Source organism: Balaenoptera physalus (genome assembly GCF_965194825.1).
Source record: "Balaenoptera physalus genome assembly, chromosome: 14".
NCBI classification, from domain to species: Eukaryota; Metazoa; Chordata; class Mammalia; order Artiodactyla; family Balaenopteridae; genus Balaenoptera; species Balaenoptera physalus.
In genome coordinates, this window is record NC_138893.1 from 10,410,138 (window position 1) to 10,424,282 (window position 14,145).

The 14,145-nt window shown below is 51.7% G+C and overlaps 1 protein-coding gene across 3 annotated transcripts in view; it reads left to right on the top strand.

Moving 5' to 3' along the window:
- The window catches only part of GNG4 (G protein subunit gamma 4), a 70,633-nt gene that overhangs the window by 30,269 nt on the left and 26,219 nt on the right, over nucleotides 1-14,145 (top strand). For all 3 annotated transcript variants that reach the window (XM_082423161.1, XM_082423160.1, XM_082423162.1), the window contains 2 exons: nucleotides 142-252; nucleotides 6,576-6,684. In XM_082423161.1, coding sequence (XP_082279287.1) covers nucleotides 6,586-6,684 — 99 coding nt within the window. In that variant the 5' untranslated portion in view covers nucleotides 142-252; nucleotides 6,576-6,585. The remainder of the gene's footprint in view (nucleotides 1-141; nucleotides 253-6,575; nucleotides 6,685-14,145) is intronic.

Below are 14,145 nucleotides of genomic sequence, written 5' to 3' on the forward strand. Positions count from 1 at the left end.
CTAGCTCACCGTCTCCCCTGCGGTCTGATACAGGAGAGACAGCTGCTGAGCTCGAGGGCAGGGCACGGAGGGAGCTGGGGCTGTCTGGGAGACGCCTGGCTTCTGCCGCACCTGGTGACCCATCTCTGGTTGTGCTTCCAGGTGAGCCTCAAAGCGGGAGCCCTGACTCAGCCTCTCATCTGACGACTGTCAGCTGCCGCTGCCGCCAGCCCGTCCCCTGCCCAGGCCTGCCTCTGTGCCGTCTCTCAGCAGGTGAGGAGGTGACGTACCCTGTCCAAGAGCAGGGTCTGTCTGGAGAGCAGGTGTCTCTGCCAGCAGTGCGCGTGTGCGCCTGGGGTGAGGCTGGGCTGGCAGGCTCCTTGATGGGTGGCCGGGTCCTCACGCCATCACTTTCTTCTAATAGCAGTTGTCATCGTCGCAGATGTAGGGCCCTCGTGAAGCCTGGTTTACCCCCTCCTCACATTATCCCTCCTGCTAGTGGATGCGCCCCCTCCTGGGGGGGCATCAGGAGGAGAACCAAGCCATCTCCCTGGGTTGCTGGCCTTGGCTGGGGAATCACGCTGTGTGCTATCCCCACTAGGAACAGAGATGCCACTCAGGCAAGCACCCTTGTTCAGCACCTCGCTGTGACACAGGGGGTGAGGGTCAACCAGCACTCCCACCCAGCCCACCTTGCAGTCTAAGCTGCTTGGTCCCTTTAGGCCTAGAGGGCTGTGCTCACTGGCAACAGCTGTTTTTCAGGCATTTCCCAGAGAGACAGACTGCAGCACTCTTGCCAACCGACACATATCAAGGGCTTGTGGAGAGAAGTCATGTTAGGGGGGATGGCTGAAAAGGCACGATGACGTCCACTCATCCGAAAATTCTAAACACTGTATCCCGAGTCAGGTCAGATCGGCAGCACCGGGGATTGAACCACCTTGCGCTGCCCCACCCCCGACTCTGAGTTTACCCGGTTACACACCACAGGATGCAGCCCGTCAGAAGCTCCCTGGGAAAGCCGTCTGTGTGAGTGTATCCTGTGTGCCCGAGGAGAAAGATGTCTGACCACCGAGGTGACAGAGCCAGTCTCCTGAGTAGTTGGCTCGTTTTCCCTTCCTTCTGCCTTGTCTTCTAAAAAGCCAAGGGTCAAGTTAGTGGTCCACTGGTAGCCAGTATTCATGTTCAGCTTCATTCCATCTCCATTCTTCCCTACCTCCACGTTTCTTCTTGGGTCAAGGGGGGTGTACATGCACACATACGTATATGGAGAGAGACATCCATCTGTTCACGCAGAGGTACGGTGTCTGGGTAGTCCTGTTACCAAACCACACTTAGGTCCACTCTCCCGCCCACAGTAAAGCCAATCTGCTGACACCGGGTGGTGGTGAAGGAAAGTGCAGCGTTTTTTGCAGGGCGTCAACCAAGGAGTCCAGGGCAGCTAGTGCTCAAAACACCCGAACTCCCTGATGGGTTTCAGGAAAGCATTTTAAAGGCTGCGTGAGAGAGGGGAGTCCCAGCGTATGTGATCAGCTCATGCACAATTCTCTGATTGACTGACGGTGAGGTCACAGGACGGTGTCACATTATCAAACCTCAGGCCCCAGTAGGTCTGGGGGCTTCATGCTCATGGTCGTCAGGTAGTTAATCTCTTCCATTTGGTGGGGGTTTTAGGATCTACAAAACAACTCAGAAAATGTGTATCAGATACTGTTATCTAGGTGCTTCAGAGAGGAGCTAAAGTGGAGGATATGGGGGAGGGGTCTGTCCCGGGAAGGCCCCATAGGGTCCTTCTCAGTTACAGTCTTGAAAGGGCAGAGATGTGGAACCTAAGAGGTGCCTGACCAGGTAGGGGAGGGAGGCCCTCAGAGACCTTCCCATGGGGTCATATCTTTAAAAGGCTCAGTTGCCTTTAGCTCCATTTGACAAAAGCCATTTCCTTCTCCACGGCCGACTATGTCCCTGGGTTATCTTGCCTACCACAGCGGGTGGGGGAATCCTCCCTGCCATTGCATGCCCAAGTTAGGCTGGGTTAGGATCACTCGAGGGGTGAGTGTGTCCTGGGAGAGCAGGCTAGCCCAAGTGCATGGCTAAAGGCCTCTTAGTGCCCTGAAGGCCCCGCCAGGCTGAGGAGGGGTGACCAGCCCGGGCAGCATCAGGGAAATGCTTCCTTCCACTTCCATTAAAGATCTCTGCAAAATTAAGTTCTTTAACCTCCTCAAAAATTCGAAAAATAAAGGGGTAGGACCTGGACCTCTGAGGTCCCTTCCAACATTAACATCTGGTGATTCAGAGCCTTGCTACTCAAAGTGTGGTCCCCGGACCAGCAGCAACTGGGGGCTTGTTAGAAATGCAAAATCTTGGACCAAACCCCAACTCATTTAATCAAAAAATCTGCATTTTATCCAGATCCCCAGGGATTCATATGCCCATTAAAATTTGTAAAGGACTGATTAAAGAGTCCTGAAGGTACACGAACACCTTCCAAGGTGATCTGATGGACATACAGGAACAACGGAGTGGAAGCGATTTACAGCCAGCCGTGGTTCTCCACCTCTGGGACGTGCCAGAATCACCTCGGGAGGTTGTGAAATACAGGTTCTGGTCTGCGGCGCCACAGTCTGGGTTCTGGGTATGCATGCTTGAGAAACCTTACCGGCCACTTGGAGAAAACAGAAACATGCACGTGTGAAGTGGTTTGTAAGTCACTGACGGGAACAAGAGTGACATCCTATAAATGGGGTCAGCGAGCCCAGGGGCAGCAGAGCAGGGGGGTGACGTGGGCAGGCTTGTCATCCCTGTACTGGGGACAGTGCTTTGCATCCTTACTTTTAGCATCTCCACGTTTAGTTACTTAGGGGGCCCTTCTATGTGCATCCGTAGTTACCTCTCCACCTCCTTCCTGAGCAAGAGTGGAAATGGGGGGGAAGGGAGGGTTTTATGTTGTGTTGTTGTTTGTTTTGAGATGATGAAAAAGACATAAAACGTATTTTTATGTGCTGAGAAAGAAGGCACCCAGAGACACTGATGTTACAGGAGAAAGAGGGGTGAGTGGCAGGGCAGAGCCCCAAGGAGGGGAGAGGTCCACCACAGGTGAGGTATCAGGTTTGGGTAAGGAGATGCTTTCAGCTGCAAATGACAGATGACCCAAGAAATGTGGCCTAGACCGTGAGGAATATATTCTGTCAGTATCAGGGGCCCGAAGTAGAGTGTCCGGGACCCATGCGTCTCAGGGCTCTGGATCTGTTTCTCCATGAGTCTCCTGCCTTTGCCCTGGGTCCGTTCCCCAACGTCACTATGGCAACTCTCAGTGAAGCCAGCCGAAGACTGGGGCTTCTCCTGGCGGGCCTTGACTAGGAAGAAAAACCTTTCCTACAAGTGCCCTGCAGATTTCCCCACATGTCGCCTTGATCAGGACGGGCTCGTGCGCTCTGGTCCTTCTGCAAGGGAGGTGGGAAACGGGCGTGTGGCGTCATGGGCCCCTGGAGCAGAAGGTGGGAAGCTCTCAGGGGCAGCAGGGACGGGGGCAGCCATGGGGAGGGGCAGCAGGGAAGGGGGCAGCCATGGGGAGGGGCAGCAGGGAAGGGGGCAGCCATGGGGAGGGGCAGCAGGGAAGGGGGCAGCCATGGGGAGGGCCCGCAGCGGGTCCTGATGCAGAGGCACGGATGGAGGGCAGGATGCGTGTGGACGCCGAGCAACCGTGAGAGGTGGAGCTGCAGTCAGGGAGGTTCTGCCCGAACGGCTTTTCCTCTATTCCGTGGACGCTGAGGTCGCCTTCCAAGGGCGAGAGGACAGAGGTGGTGAGGAGGTGATGGAGATTGAAGTGGTCAGGAGGGCAGAGGGAGGGGTGATGGGCACAGGCTGAGGTCGCCAGGCTGCCTTGAGGACGCGCTCAGGCTGGCCTCTCATGTCTGTGGGCACCAGTCCCCAGCTTTTGGGGGCGTTTCTCCAGCAGCCCTTCCGAGGGGGCTGGGAGGGGAAGGAGTTAGATTGAAAGTGCTGGGTTTTGGGGACAGAGGGCAGAAGGCAAGCCTTGGGGGAGTGATGGCGGTGCGGGGCTGTGTCATCGAGGCCAGCGGTGGGACTGAACGGGGCCGGGAGAGGCTGTGGTCTGGCGGACACTGTGGAGGCCCCGGGGCTTTGAGGCTGAGGAGGAGGAAGGGGGACACCGGGGCCCGGGAGTGGAGCCCTCCTGGCTGTGGGCGGACGCGGTCTGGAGGGGGACCCGGTGGGGAGAGCGGGGAGGCGGAGGGGCCCACGGAGGGGACGCAGGAGGGAGAAGAGGCGCGGCGCCAGGTGCTGGGCCCACCCCACCTGCTTATTTTATCTCTCGGACATGAAACGGAAAAGGCTCCTTGTCCGATATTAAGCATTTGGCCAGACTTCTCGCTCCGTGTTGAGGAGAGGGGTGAAAATGTGCCCTTTCTCTGTGACCCGGGGAAGGATGAGAAAGCGGCGGAGGCGGGTCAGGGCTGGTCCCGGGGGGCGGGGAGGGAGAGGGCGGTTCCAGGGGGTCAGACGGGGATCCGGTTCTGCCTGTAACGGTTTTCTATATGCTCACACCCACCCTCACTCACACACGCACTAACACCCACCCTCACTCACACACACTCTGTCACACACCCACCCTCACACCCACACACACACTCACACCCACCCTCACTTACACACACACGCTCGCACCCATCCACACACAGTCACACACTGACACCCACCCTCACACACTCTTCACACACCCACACACCCACCCTCACTCACACACACTTTCACACACACACTAACACCCACCCTCACTTATGCACACTCACACAAACACACACCCACACACTCACACACCCACATGCAGTTCAGAGCCCCCTCCCCCCCTGCCCTTCCCCCCCTTCTTCCTTTTTTCACTCCTGCTGACCCCGCTCAGCTTCCTCTCACGAGGCCGCCCTGGTCCCTGCCACCCCTCCACTTCCCCGACTCCTGAAGCCCCCAAGTCAGTGATGAGGGAAGCGAGGGGTGGATTCAGGAACGGGGCTGGACGACCCGAATCTGAGGACAGTGATCTCAGGGTCTTTTTTCACTTGTCGGTCAGGCTGAGGAGGCTTGGGAAATAGCCTGCATCTTCTCCCTCCTATTGTGTGGACACAGGGACACGTACACACACACGTGCACAGAGGGACCGCCCCGTGCACACAGGCTGGCAGAGGGCATGCGCATCAGGCACATGGGCACACAGGGCCACAGCCCTGAACACACGTGCAGAATTGCACGCGCATCTTGGTAGAGTGCGGGGGTGGGAGGCTGACCCCCCCCCCGGTTTCAGAATCCTCAACTACTCATGCTTCTCCTTCCCTTCCTGGGAAATAAAAGTTCCCAGCCAAGGTAGGAACACACACCTGTTACACTCTGGTTTTGGTGACTGCTCTGTCTTAGAAGAAGAAAGTTTTATTTTTCGAACATTGCCTGTGGACAGATGAAGTTGCCATCCGGCCTCACCTGGGCCAGAGAGTCAGTGTGAATGAGAAAAGCCAGAGTGTGGCCTGCCCACCACGGGGCCGGCCTAGCCTCCTGCCGCCTCGCTGTGAGCTGCTGAAAACCCCCGGCTCTCGGGCTAGCCCTAGTAGACCTCCTCTGGGCACTTTCTCGTTAGATGCGGTGACGGTAACCTACGGCATGTGCTTTGCTGCGGAGCAGTTAGCAGCACAGGGGGCTTCTGGCAGAATGACATGTTGGGTCAGGAAGAATTTCTTCCCCCTTCTAGAAAAACAAATCTATGCTTGGGATAGGTGTGTATGTGTGTGTATATGTTCTTGTTTAAAAATGAACTCCCAACATAAAGTCTGTAAACGTTTTGGAATGACAGCAAATTAAAATGAATAATAAAACGGGACTTCCCTGGCGGTCCAGTGGTTAAGACTCCCTGCTTCCACTGCAGGGGGCGTGGGTTGGATCCCTGGTCAGGGAACTAAGATCCAACATGCTGCATGGCGTGGCCAAATAAATTAATTAATTAAAAGAAAAGAATAATAAAGCAAGCTCATTCAGGGGGAAACTTGCACTTTGCAGTGTAGCCGGCTGGAGGACACCATGTGAGACAGTGGAAAGAACCCTCAGCTGGGCTTCAACGCTTTGCGTTTGCGTTCTGGGTCCACAGATTTTGGCTGTGGGACCTTTGACTCTTGGCTTCGTTTCTCGTGAGTTTTGCACTTTCTTGTAAAACAAAACTCAGTCTATTTTGCCAACTTTCAGGGCTGCTAGAGGAGTGAGTGAACAAATGTGTATGAAAATGATTTATTACTAACAAAGCACTGTACAAATATCAAGGTATCACTTACGGCCGTGGGGGTGGTAAGGTGACTCTGGGAGCATCTGTTATCTTCTGCTTCCTCTCGCTGGGGCTGAGAAAGTCTGACAAACAGGAGCCTGACGGCTTGCTCCCATCACTCGGATGAAGCCCGCCTTCCTCTTCTCCCAGGAGGGTCTGCCCCCATGGCTCCCTGGCCTGGGAAGAGAAGCGGCAGCGGGTAGGAGGCGAGAAAGCTGAGGGGGCTTCTGCCTGACGTTTGGAAAAGCAGCTCTTTCAACCCCTTAACTTTTGGTTGTTTCAGGGGCAGCAGGATGAAAGAAGTCATGTCCAATAACAGCACTGCCAGCATCTCCCAAGCCAGGAAGGCTGTGGAGCAGCTGAAGATGGAGGCGTGCATGGACAGAGTGAAGGTAAGCTCGCACAAGCCGGCCTGGCCCCCTGACCAGCGCTCAGCTCTGAACAGTGCCCCCCCACCCCGTGCTCAAGGCAACCTCACGAGAGCAAGTGCGTTGCCCCATACAGCATCCAGCCAACACTGGCGGCTGTAACATTGACACACGAGCGTTTGCTGCGGAGTTCTGAGCGTGCCTGAGCATCCAAGGGACGCAGAATACACAGTGTGTGTGAATTCCGTGAGGAGTCGCCAAAAATAGACCCATATTCATCTCAGCTCTCTTTAGCTCTGTTGTCATGCCAGTAAGCGAGAGAGAGTTGAACCGTGAGATCCGTCATAGTTTTCCTGCCTGATCCAGGGACCTTGAGGTTCAACAACATCGGGTATTTTGACAGGGGCGCTGTCGGGAGTGCAGCATCGAACCATATGCACGGCGTTTGTCATACGCTCCTTTGGGGAGGGAAGGGAAGAAAGGTGCCAGCCGCCTCCCACCATGTTCATTTCTCAGAGGAGTGTAGTTGTCTGCACGCTGGGGGAGCTGACGTGAGATGAAGCCAGCTCTTCTCCAGGTGCCACTTTGAAGCGAGCAGGAAGCCAGGCGGAGCAAGGGGCTCTGAGATGCCACTTAGTATGGTTCATTGACTGTAGTACACCTGGAGGCCCATCGGGAATCTGACAGCAGGAAACACGAGTCCAATGTGTCTGTGGCCTTCTGGGACCCAACACAGGGCTCTCACCCAGGCACTGGGATTCAAATAAGACAGAATCCATGGGGCACTGGGGGACTCCTAAAGCCTTCTGTTGGCAGAGCGAGCAGTCCCTTCCCCAGGCTCCCACCCCCGAGAGCTGTGGCCAGATAACACCAGCTCCTGCTTCCATCAAGATAGTTATCCCCCTTCCCTGGGGACCTCCAGGTACGAGCTGTCCAAGGCGGCAGTAAGCAAGCGCAGTAAGCGACACAGTGTATATACCACGCGAGAAGGGGATGCAGGATGATATGCATCGGTCTAAGTGGACCGGCTATATGTGCACGTACTGATACCAACTACAAATTAGACCTCAGTCCTTGATCCCTAGGCTAGAAGAGGAAGCAAGAAAAGAAACAGTTCTTAAAGAGGGGGAGCCCCAGTGGTGTAGAAATGGGTCTAAGGATGAACACTGCAGACAGTCAGCAGGCTACTGGTTCAAGGATAGAACAGACCTTGCTGAGAGGACGAGAATGCGGTGGGATTCGCTCTTTGGACAACGATGCCTGAGCACCTGCTCTGGCCTCAGTGCAGTCCTGGGATATAAACACGAATGGAATGTTCCCGTCATGTTGCTCAGAGAGGACTCCCGGGAGTCGTGAGCTGGGAGCGGGTTGTGAGGTGACACGGGGGAGAAGGGAAGGCTAGTGTGAGCTGACCGTGGCTCATCGCGAGCTCTTGCACTTGACGGAAGAGCTGGTCGTTGTGCTGGGAGGGCAGCTGGGGGATGCTGTGTGCACAGGTACAGTTCATGAAAACGACTGGGTGTGCGCCGAGGCTACATACGGGATGACCAACAACAGTCGATAAAGTTGTCAGAGGCCGAGGGCAGCGGAAGCTGTAGAGGTACCTGGGAGAGGCCTTGAGGGGAAGAGAGCGGAGGCAGGATGGAGAGGCCAGCGCGCAAGAAACTCAGCAGAACTTAGAGGGTAAGTGTGGGAGCCGCCAGGAAGAGAGAAGCTAGACCCCAACTGTCAAGTCCATGGCCTGAGGACTGGAAAGATGGTGGGTACCAGTTTTGGCAATAGGACAGTCACCTTGCTGGGGAGTTTTACTTTGGCGAGGAAGATACACTCGGTGATAACAGATCTCACCTGTGACCATCACCACCCAGGAGTCATGGTGGGGACCACATGTCCCCATGAGGAAGGGCCCTTCAGGAGTCACTAAAGGCACATGCACAGTCTCCAAAAGAGGCGGGAGAGATCATAAGGCAACTCAGAGTCTAGTTCGTTACTCAGGTGGCTTCAAGGGATGGGCAGTCCCGTTCTTGCGGTGATTGGGTTATGGAAATGCGGCTCCTTGATCCCGGGAGAAGCTGCCCAGGGGGATCTGCGGCCTCTGTGGTAATTCCAGGGCCAGTGACAGCCGTGTCAGATTTGGTTCAGAGCTGGCATAGTGTCGTCACAGCAGAGATGATCCAGGGCTGCCTGAGGACAGAGGTGGCCCTGAGGAACTGCATGCCGGCCGTAGCTTCACGGTCACGTGTGGTTTTTTGGCTTGGGTTTTGCTCACACAACCTTGAACTTTTTTTTTGTTTGTTTGAAATTGTGGTAAGATACATGCAACATGTAATTTACCAGTTTAGCCACTTTTAAGTGTACAGTTAACTAGCATTGCGTACATCCACGGTATTGTGCAGCGATCCATTTCCAGAGCTTTCTCCTTATCCCCCCAAAACAGAAACTCTACCCAGTAAGCTCTAACTCCCCGTCCCCCCCTTCCCTAGCCCCAGCAACCTCTCTTCTACTTTCTGTCTCTATGAATTTGACTATTCGAGGTACCTCATTGATGTACATGGAATCCTGCAGTATTTGTCTGAATTTTGTGTATGGCTTATTTCACTTGGCATATGCCTTCAGGGTTTGTCCAGTGTAGCATGTGTCAGGATTTCATTCCTTTGTAAGGCTGAATAGTATTTCATTATGTGCATGTACCACGTTTTATTTACCCATTCATCTGTTGATGGACATTTGGATTGTTTCCACCTTTTGGCTATTGTGAAGAGCGCTGCTGTGAACGTGAGTGTGCCCGTGTTTGGGTCCCTGCTTTCAGTTCTTTGGGGTATATGCCCAGAAGTGGCATTGCTGGATCATATGGTAATTCTGTGTTCAACTTTTTTGAGGAACCACCATACCGGTTTCCATGGTAGCCATACCTTTTTACATCCTCCCCACCCCCCAAGCAATGCACAAGAGTTCCAGTTACTCCACGTCCTTGCCAGTACTTATTTTCCTTTTTTTAAAAATAATAGCCATCCTCATGGGTGTTAAGCTCACACTTTATTTGATATTACTGTTTTTAAGATTTTTTTTTTGATGTGGACCATTTTTAAAGTCTTTATTGAAGTTGTTACAGTATGGCTTCTGTTTTATGTTTTGGTTTTTTGGCTGCAAGGCATGTGGGATCCTATTAGCTCCCCGGCCAGGGATCGAATTCTCACCCCCTGCATTGGAAGGCAAAGTCGTAACCACTGGACCGCCACTGGGAGTCCCTCATACTTGATTTTAATCACTAGACGCCCCTTGCTTCAGGGGACAGGATGGCTTTGGGGAAAAATCTACTTGATGCAACTCTTTGGCGGAAAAAAAAAAAAAAAAGTGTGTATTGATATCAATTAGCCAGACAATTAAAACAGAATGTGGAAAGAAAGAGACTCCATCAAGGATACTCCAGACTGACCTTGATAAGGACCTTGAGGAGGGTGGAAATAGGAACAGTGTCACCAGGGAGAAGAAGTGGCCTTTCTAGGGTGGGTGAGAGTTTACTGCAGGAGGGGAAGAAGGAAAAAGGGAGCCTGGGGGTAAATGACCGAGGAAGCTGGAAGGAGGAGAGGAGCAGTACCTAGAATTCACTGACCTCATACAAACAGTGAGGGGAACGCCAGGTCCAGATGAAGGGGCAAAAGGACAGGCTGACTGCATGGTGAGGATGTAGAAAAAGCGAGTGTGCCGTGCCTTCCATGGGGCCCGGAGAGAGGGAAGAACAAGGGGAAACAGCTGGAGGCCCCGTGGAAGAAATAATTGCAGTGACAGGTCCCACAGAGCCGGCTCCCAGGTGGAAGCATGACAGAGGGGGACCCAGAGGACAGCCTGGGCAGGACACGTATCGGGCATGAAACCAGAGAGGAGCCCCATGGCTTGTACGGTGTGTCGCCGACTGCAGAGCCCACCTCCGGGCTTCGTAGTTTGCTCTGCTTGGAAGAGCATCTCATGGGGAAGGAGGGATGGAAACGATGGCGTTTGCAGCTCAGGGGAATAAAGGAGAGGTCTGTTAAGGGGAGAGAAGGGAAAAACTACCGCATTAAGCAGTTGTTTGGGTTGCAAATATAAGAAAAAGTATTCGTGTGAACTCAGAGAGGTTTGGGCAGGTCATGGAGGAAAAATGTAGAAATATCCACTGTCTTCCTGTCTGTCCCCCGCAAGCATCATCTGCATAAAAGCACTAGTGTCAACATAGACTTTGTTCCAGATTTTGCAGGACGTAGAAGAGAGGCTTCACCATATAGCCCACAGCCAGCCCTCAAACCCATACATACCGCTGTGTTAAGAGACCCTCCCCACACACACCCTCAGCATCCTTCTTGCCTCTCCTTACTGTTACCAAATCGGGTCCAGCTGCTTGCCGCTCCTAAATCACTACTGGAGAGAGAGAGAGAGAGACAAACGTTGGTAGAAAGGAAAGTTGCTTTTAATCAGAATGCCGGCCGTCTGGGGACACAGTGGATTTAGTGTCCCCCCAAAACCACCTCCAAAGATTCTGCTCAGCCGTGAAAGGTTTTAAAGGGAAATAATAATCTCAGTGAACCACTGAGATAGGGGGTCCGAGTCCTCGCCGTCTCCCACTGCGTGCAGGCGTGCGTGCAGGCTTGTTGATTCCTCGTGATCTTTCTTTAGATGCTGTCTTGTTCACACAGTTTGTTGTCGAGATTACTGAAGGGGAAGCTAAGGAAGAGATCTGGTCATCCGTTAATTACTTATTCTTCATTTCGACTTCTTTGATCTATGGAAAGAACCAACAGATGAGGCAAGGTATTGTGTGGTCAAACGATGTGAAAGGGGTGCTAGGGCCGGAGATGAGTAGAGCATGGGGGGCACCTGGTGTAAGGTTAGTGACAAGACAAAGGGGGCCGCTGTAGAGAGCTCTTTCCTGTCAAAAGGTGCTTATACTACCTTCATTCCTTCAATGTTTGTTGACTGCCTTCCCCAACTCAGCCCTCTCCCCCAGCATCCATGTGACTCTTCTCCATCCTACCTCAAAGCTCACCGGGGCATTTCCCAACAAAGCTGGGTGTTCCTCTCTGCGAACCTGTATCAGCTGCTTAAAAAAAAATGTAAATGTGTTCCATGCATCATAAGCACAGGGAGGATTCAGCATAGAACCTGTATGGCCTCCCCAAAAGCAGAAAGCTTAGCAAATAGTACTCAGGATCCTAAAAAATAAATAAAGAGTACAGGGGCTTCCCTGCTGGCACAGTAGTTAAGAATCCGCCTGCCAATGCAGGGGACATGGGTTCGAGCCCTGGTCCAGGAAGATCCCACATGCCGTGGAGCAACTAAGCCCATGCGCCACAACTACTGAGCCTGTGCTCTGGAGCCCGCAGGCCACAACTACTGAGCCCACGTGCCACAACTACTGAAGCCCATGTGCCTAGAGCCCGTGTTCTGCAACAAGAGAAGCCACCGCAATGAGAAGCCCGCGCACTGCAATGAAGAGTAGCCCCCACTCGCCACAACTAGAGAAAGCCCACGTGCAGCAACGAAGACCCAACGCGGCCAAAAATGAATGAATGAATAAATGAATAAATAAATAAATAACGAGCACATAAAAGATGACTTGGAAACTGTTTTGGTCCCTTGGAAAAGGGCACCCATAACCTTATTCTTACTCTCACCCTTTAGAGGTTCAAGCAATATAAAGTTCTTTTGGGAAAGCACATATATGACATGGGTCATCAGATAGGGAAAATTTGTTGAGAAATTATGGCAGATACGAGCTGAGCAAAGTATAAGATTCTTAAGTGGAGAAAGTGGTTTCTGGAGCCTGACTGTCCAGCCCAAGAGAAGACTTCAGCTGCAGAAAAGGCGTTGTCCCCTGGGGGAGATACAGAGGCCCTGAGCAGGCCAGGTCCCAGTCTCCCAGGAGGGCTTCTGGGAGCTTCCTCTCCACTGGGTACCCCTCAGGGTGCCCTGATTCTCTTGACACTGGGCCAACCCCATGGGCTGTGGCCTGTTAGGCTCTGGGGATGGATGCACACCTTGAGCAAACCGGTACCTCTCAGCCAGGGACCAGGAAGCTGACAGACTTGCCAAGCAGCATTAGGCCCATCTCTCTCGCTTGCCTTCAGTAGATAACTTAAACAGCTGTGGGTGTGCTAACAACCCCAAAAAGCGCTGCCCTTGGGATGAAATTAATCTTGTCACCACAGGCTTACAGATGAATGGGTAAAGAAGATGTGGTACATATATACAATGGAATACTACTCAGCCATAAAAAAGAATGACATAATGCCATTTGCAGCAACATGGATGGACCTAGAGATGATGATACTAAGCGACGTAAATCAGACAAAGGCAAATATCATATGGTATCACTTATATGTGGAATCTAAAAAAATGATACAAATGAACAGAAACAGACTCACAGACTTCGAAAACAAACTTATAGTTACCAGAGGGGAAAGTTGCCGGGGGGGGGGGGCAGGGGGCGGGATAAATTAGGAGTTTGGGATTAACATACACACACTATTATATGTAAAATAGATAATCAACAAGGACCTACTGAATAGCACAGGGAACTCAATATTCTGTAATAACCTAAATGGGAAAAGAATCTGGAATAGATATATGTATATGTATGACTGAATCACTTTGTGGTGCACCTGAAACTAACACAACATTGTAGATCAACTATACTCCAATATAAAATAAAAATTAAAAAAAAAAAAACAGCACAAGCTTGATTTGCTGATTGTTGACAGACAGATCGCCCTGTTCTATGTCAGCCTCCTTTCTATAGACTGCTGAAAAAATGAGGGCAGGAAAAGAAGAATGGCAGATGACAAATGTGCATAAAGTCACCCAAAGAGATGGTGGCAGTAGTGAAACTAGTGCTGAAAGAAGGAACTGCCATAAAAGAAGAGAGATTCTATCATGAGAAATAATGACAGCTGTTCACAATCCTTCTCCATAAAAGGTGTGAAAAATTTGGAGAAAACAGTGTGGAAAAGGGGAATAGCTTTAGAGAAAGGAATATTCCTACTTACTTTTGGTCTTGGAGATTTTCTCATTTGACGCTTAAAAGAAAAGCGAATACATGATCAAAAAATATTTTAGTTAGGAAATACAAGGACACAAAAACTGAATTTACGAGTGTTCAAGATAGAGGTTACATATTCTCTACTTATTCCATTTAGAACCTTTTTTCAAACCATAAATATGTGAGAGTGAACTAGACATATCCCAAAGCGTGTAGCATACTTAAGGCTCTTCAAAGAGAAAGGGAGACCTTAAAGTGAGAATGTGAGAAAGTAGGCATCTTTATCTGGGGGCTTTAAATCTTGTCTTGAAAATAATGCAATTTTTCTGTTTATAAAAATAGTACTACTATATATAAAATAGATAATGAATAAGGACCTACTGTATAGCACAGTGAACTCTACTCAACACTGTGTAATAGCTTATATGGGAGAAGAATCTAAAAAAGAGTGGATACATGTATATGTCTAACCA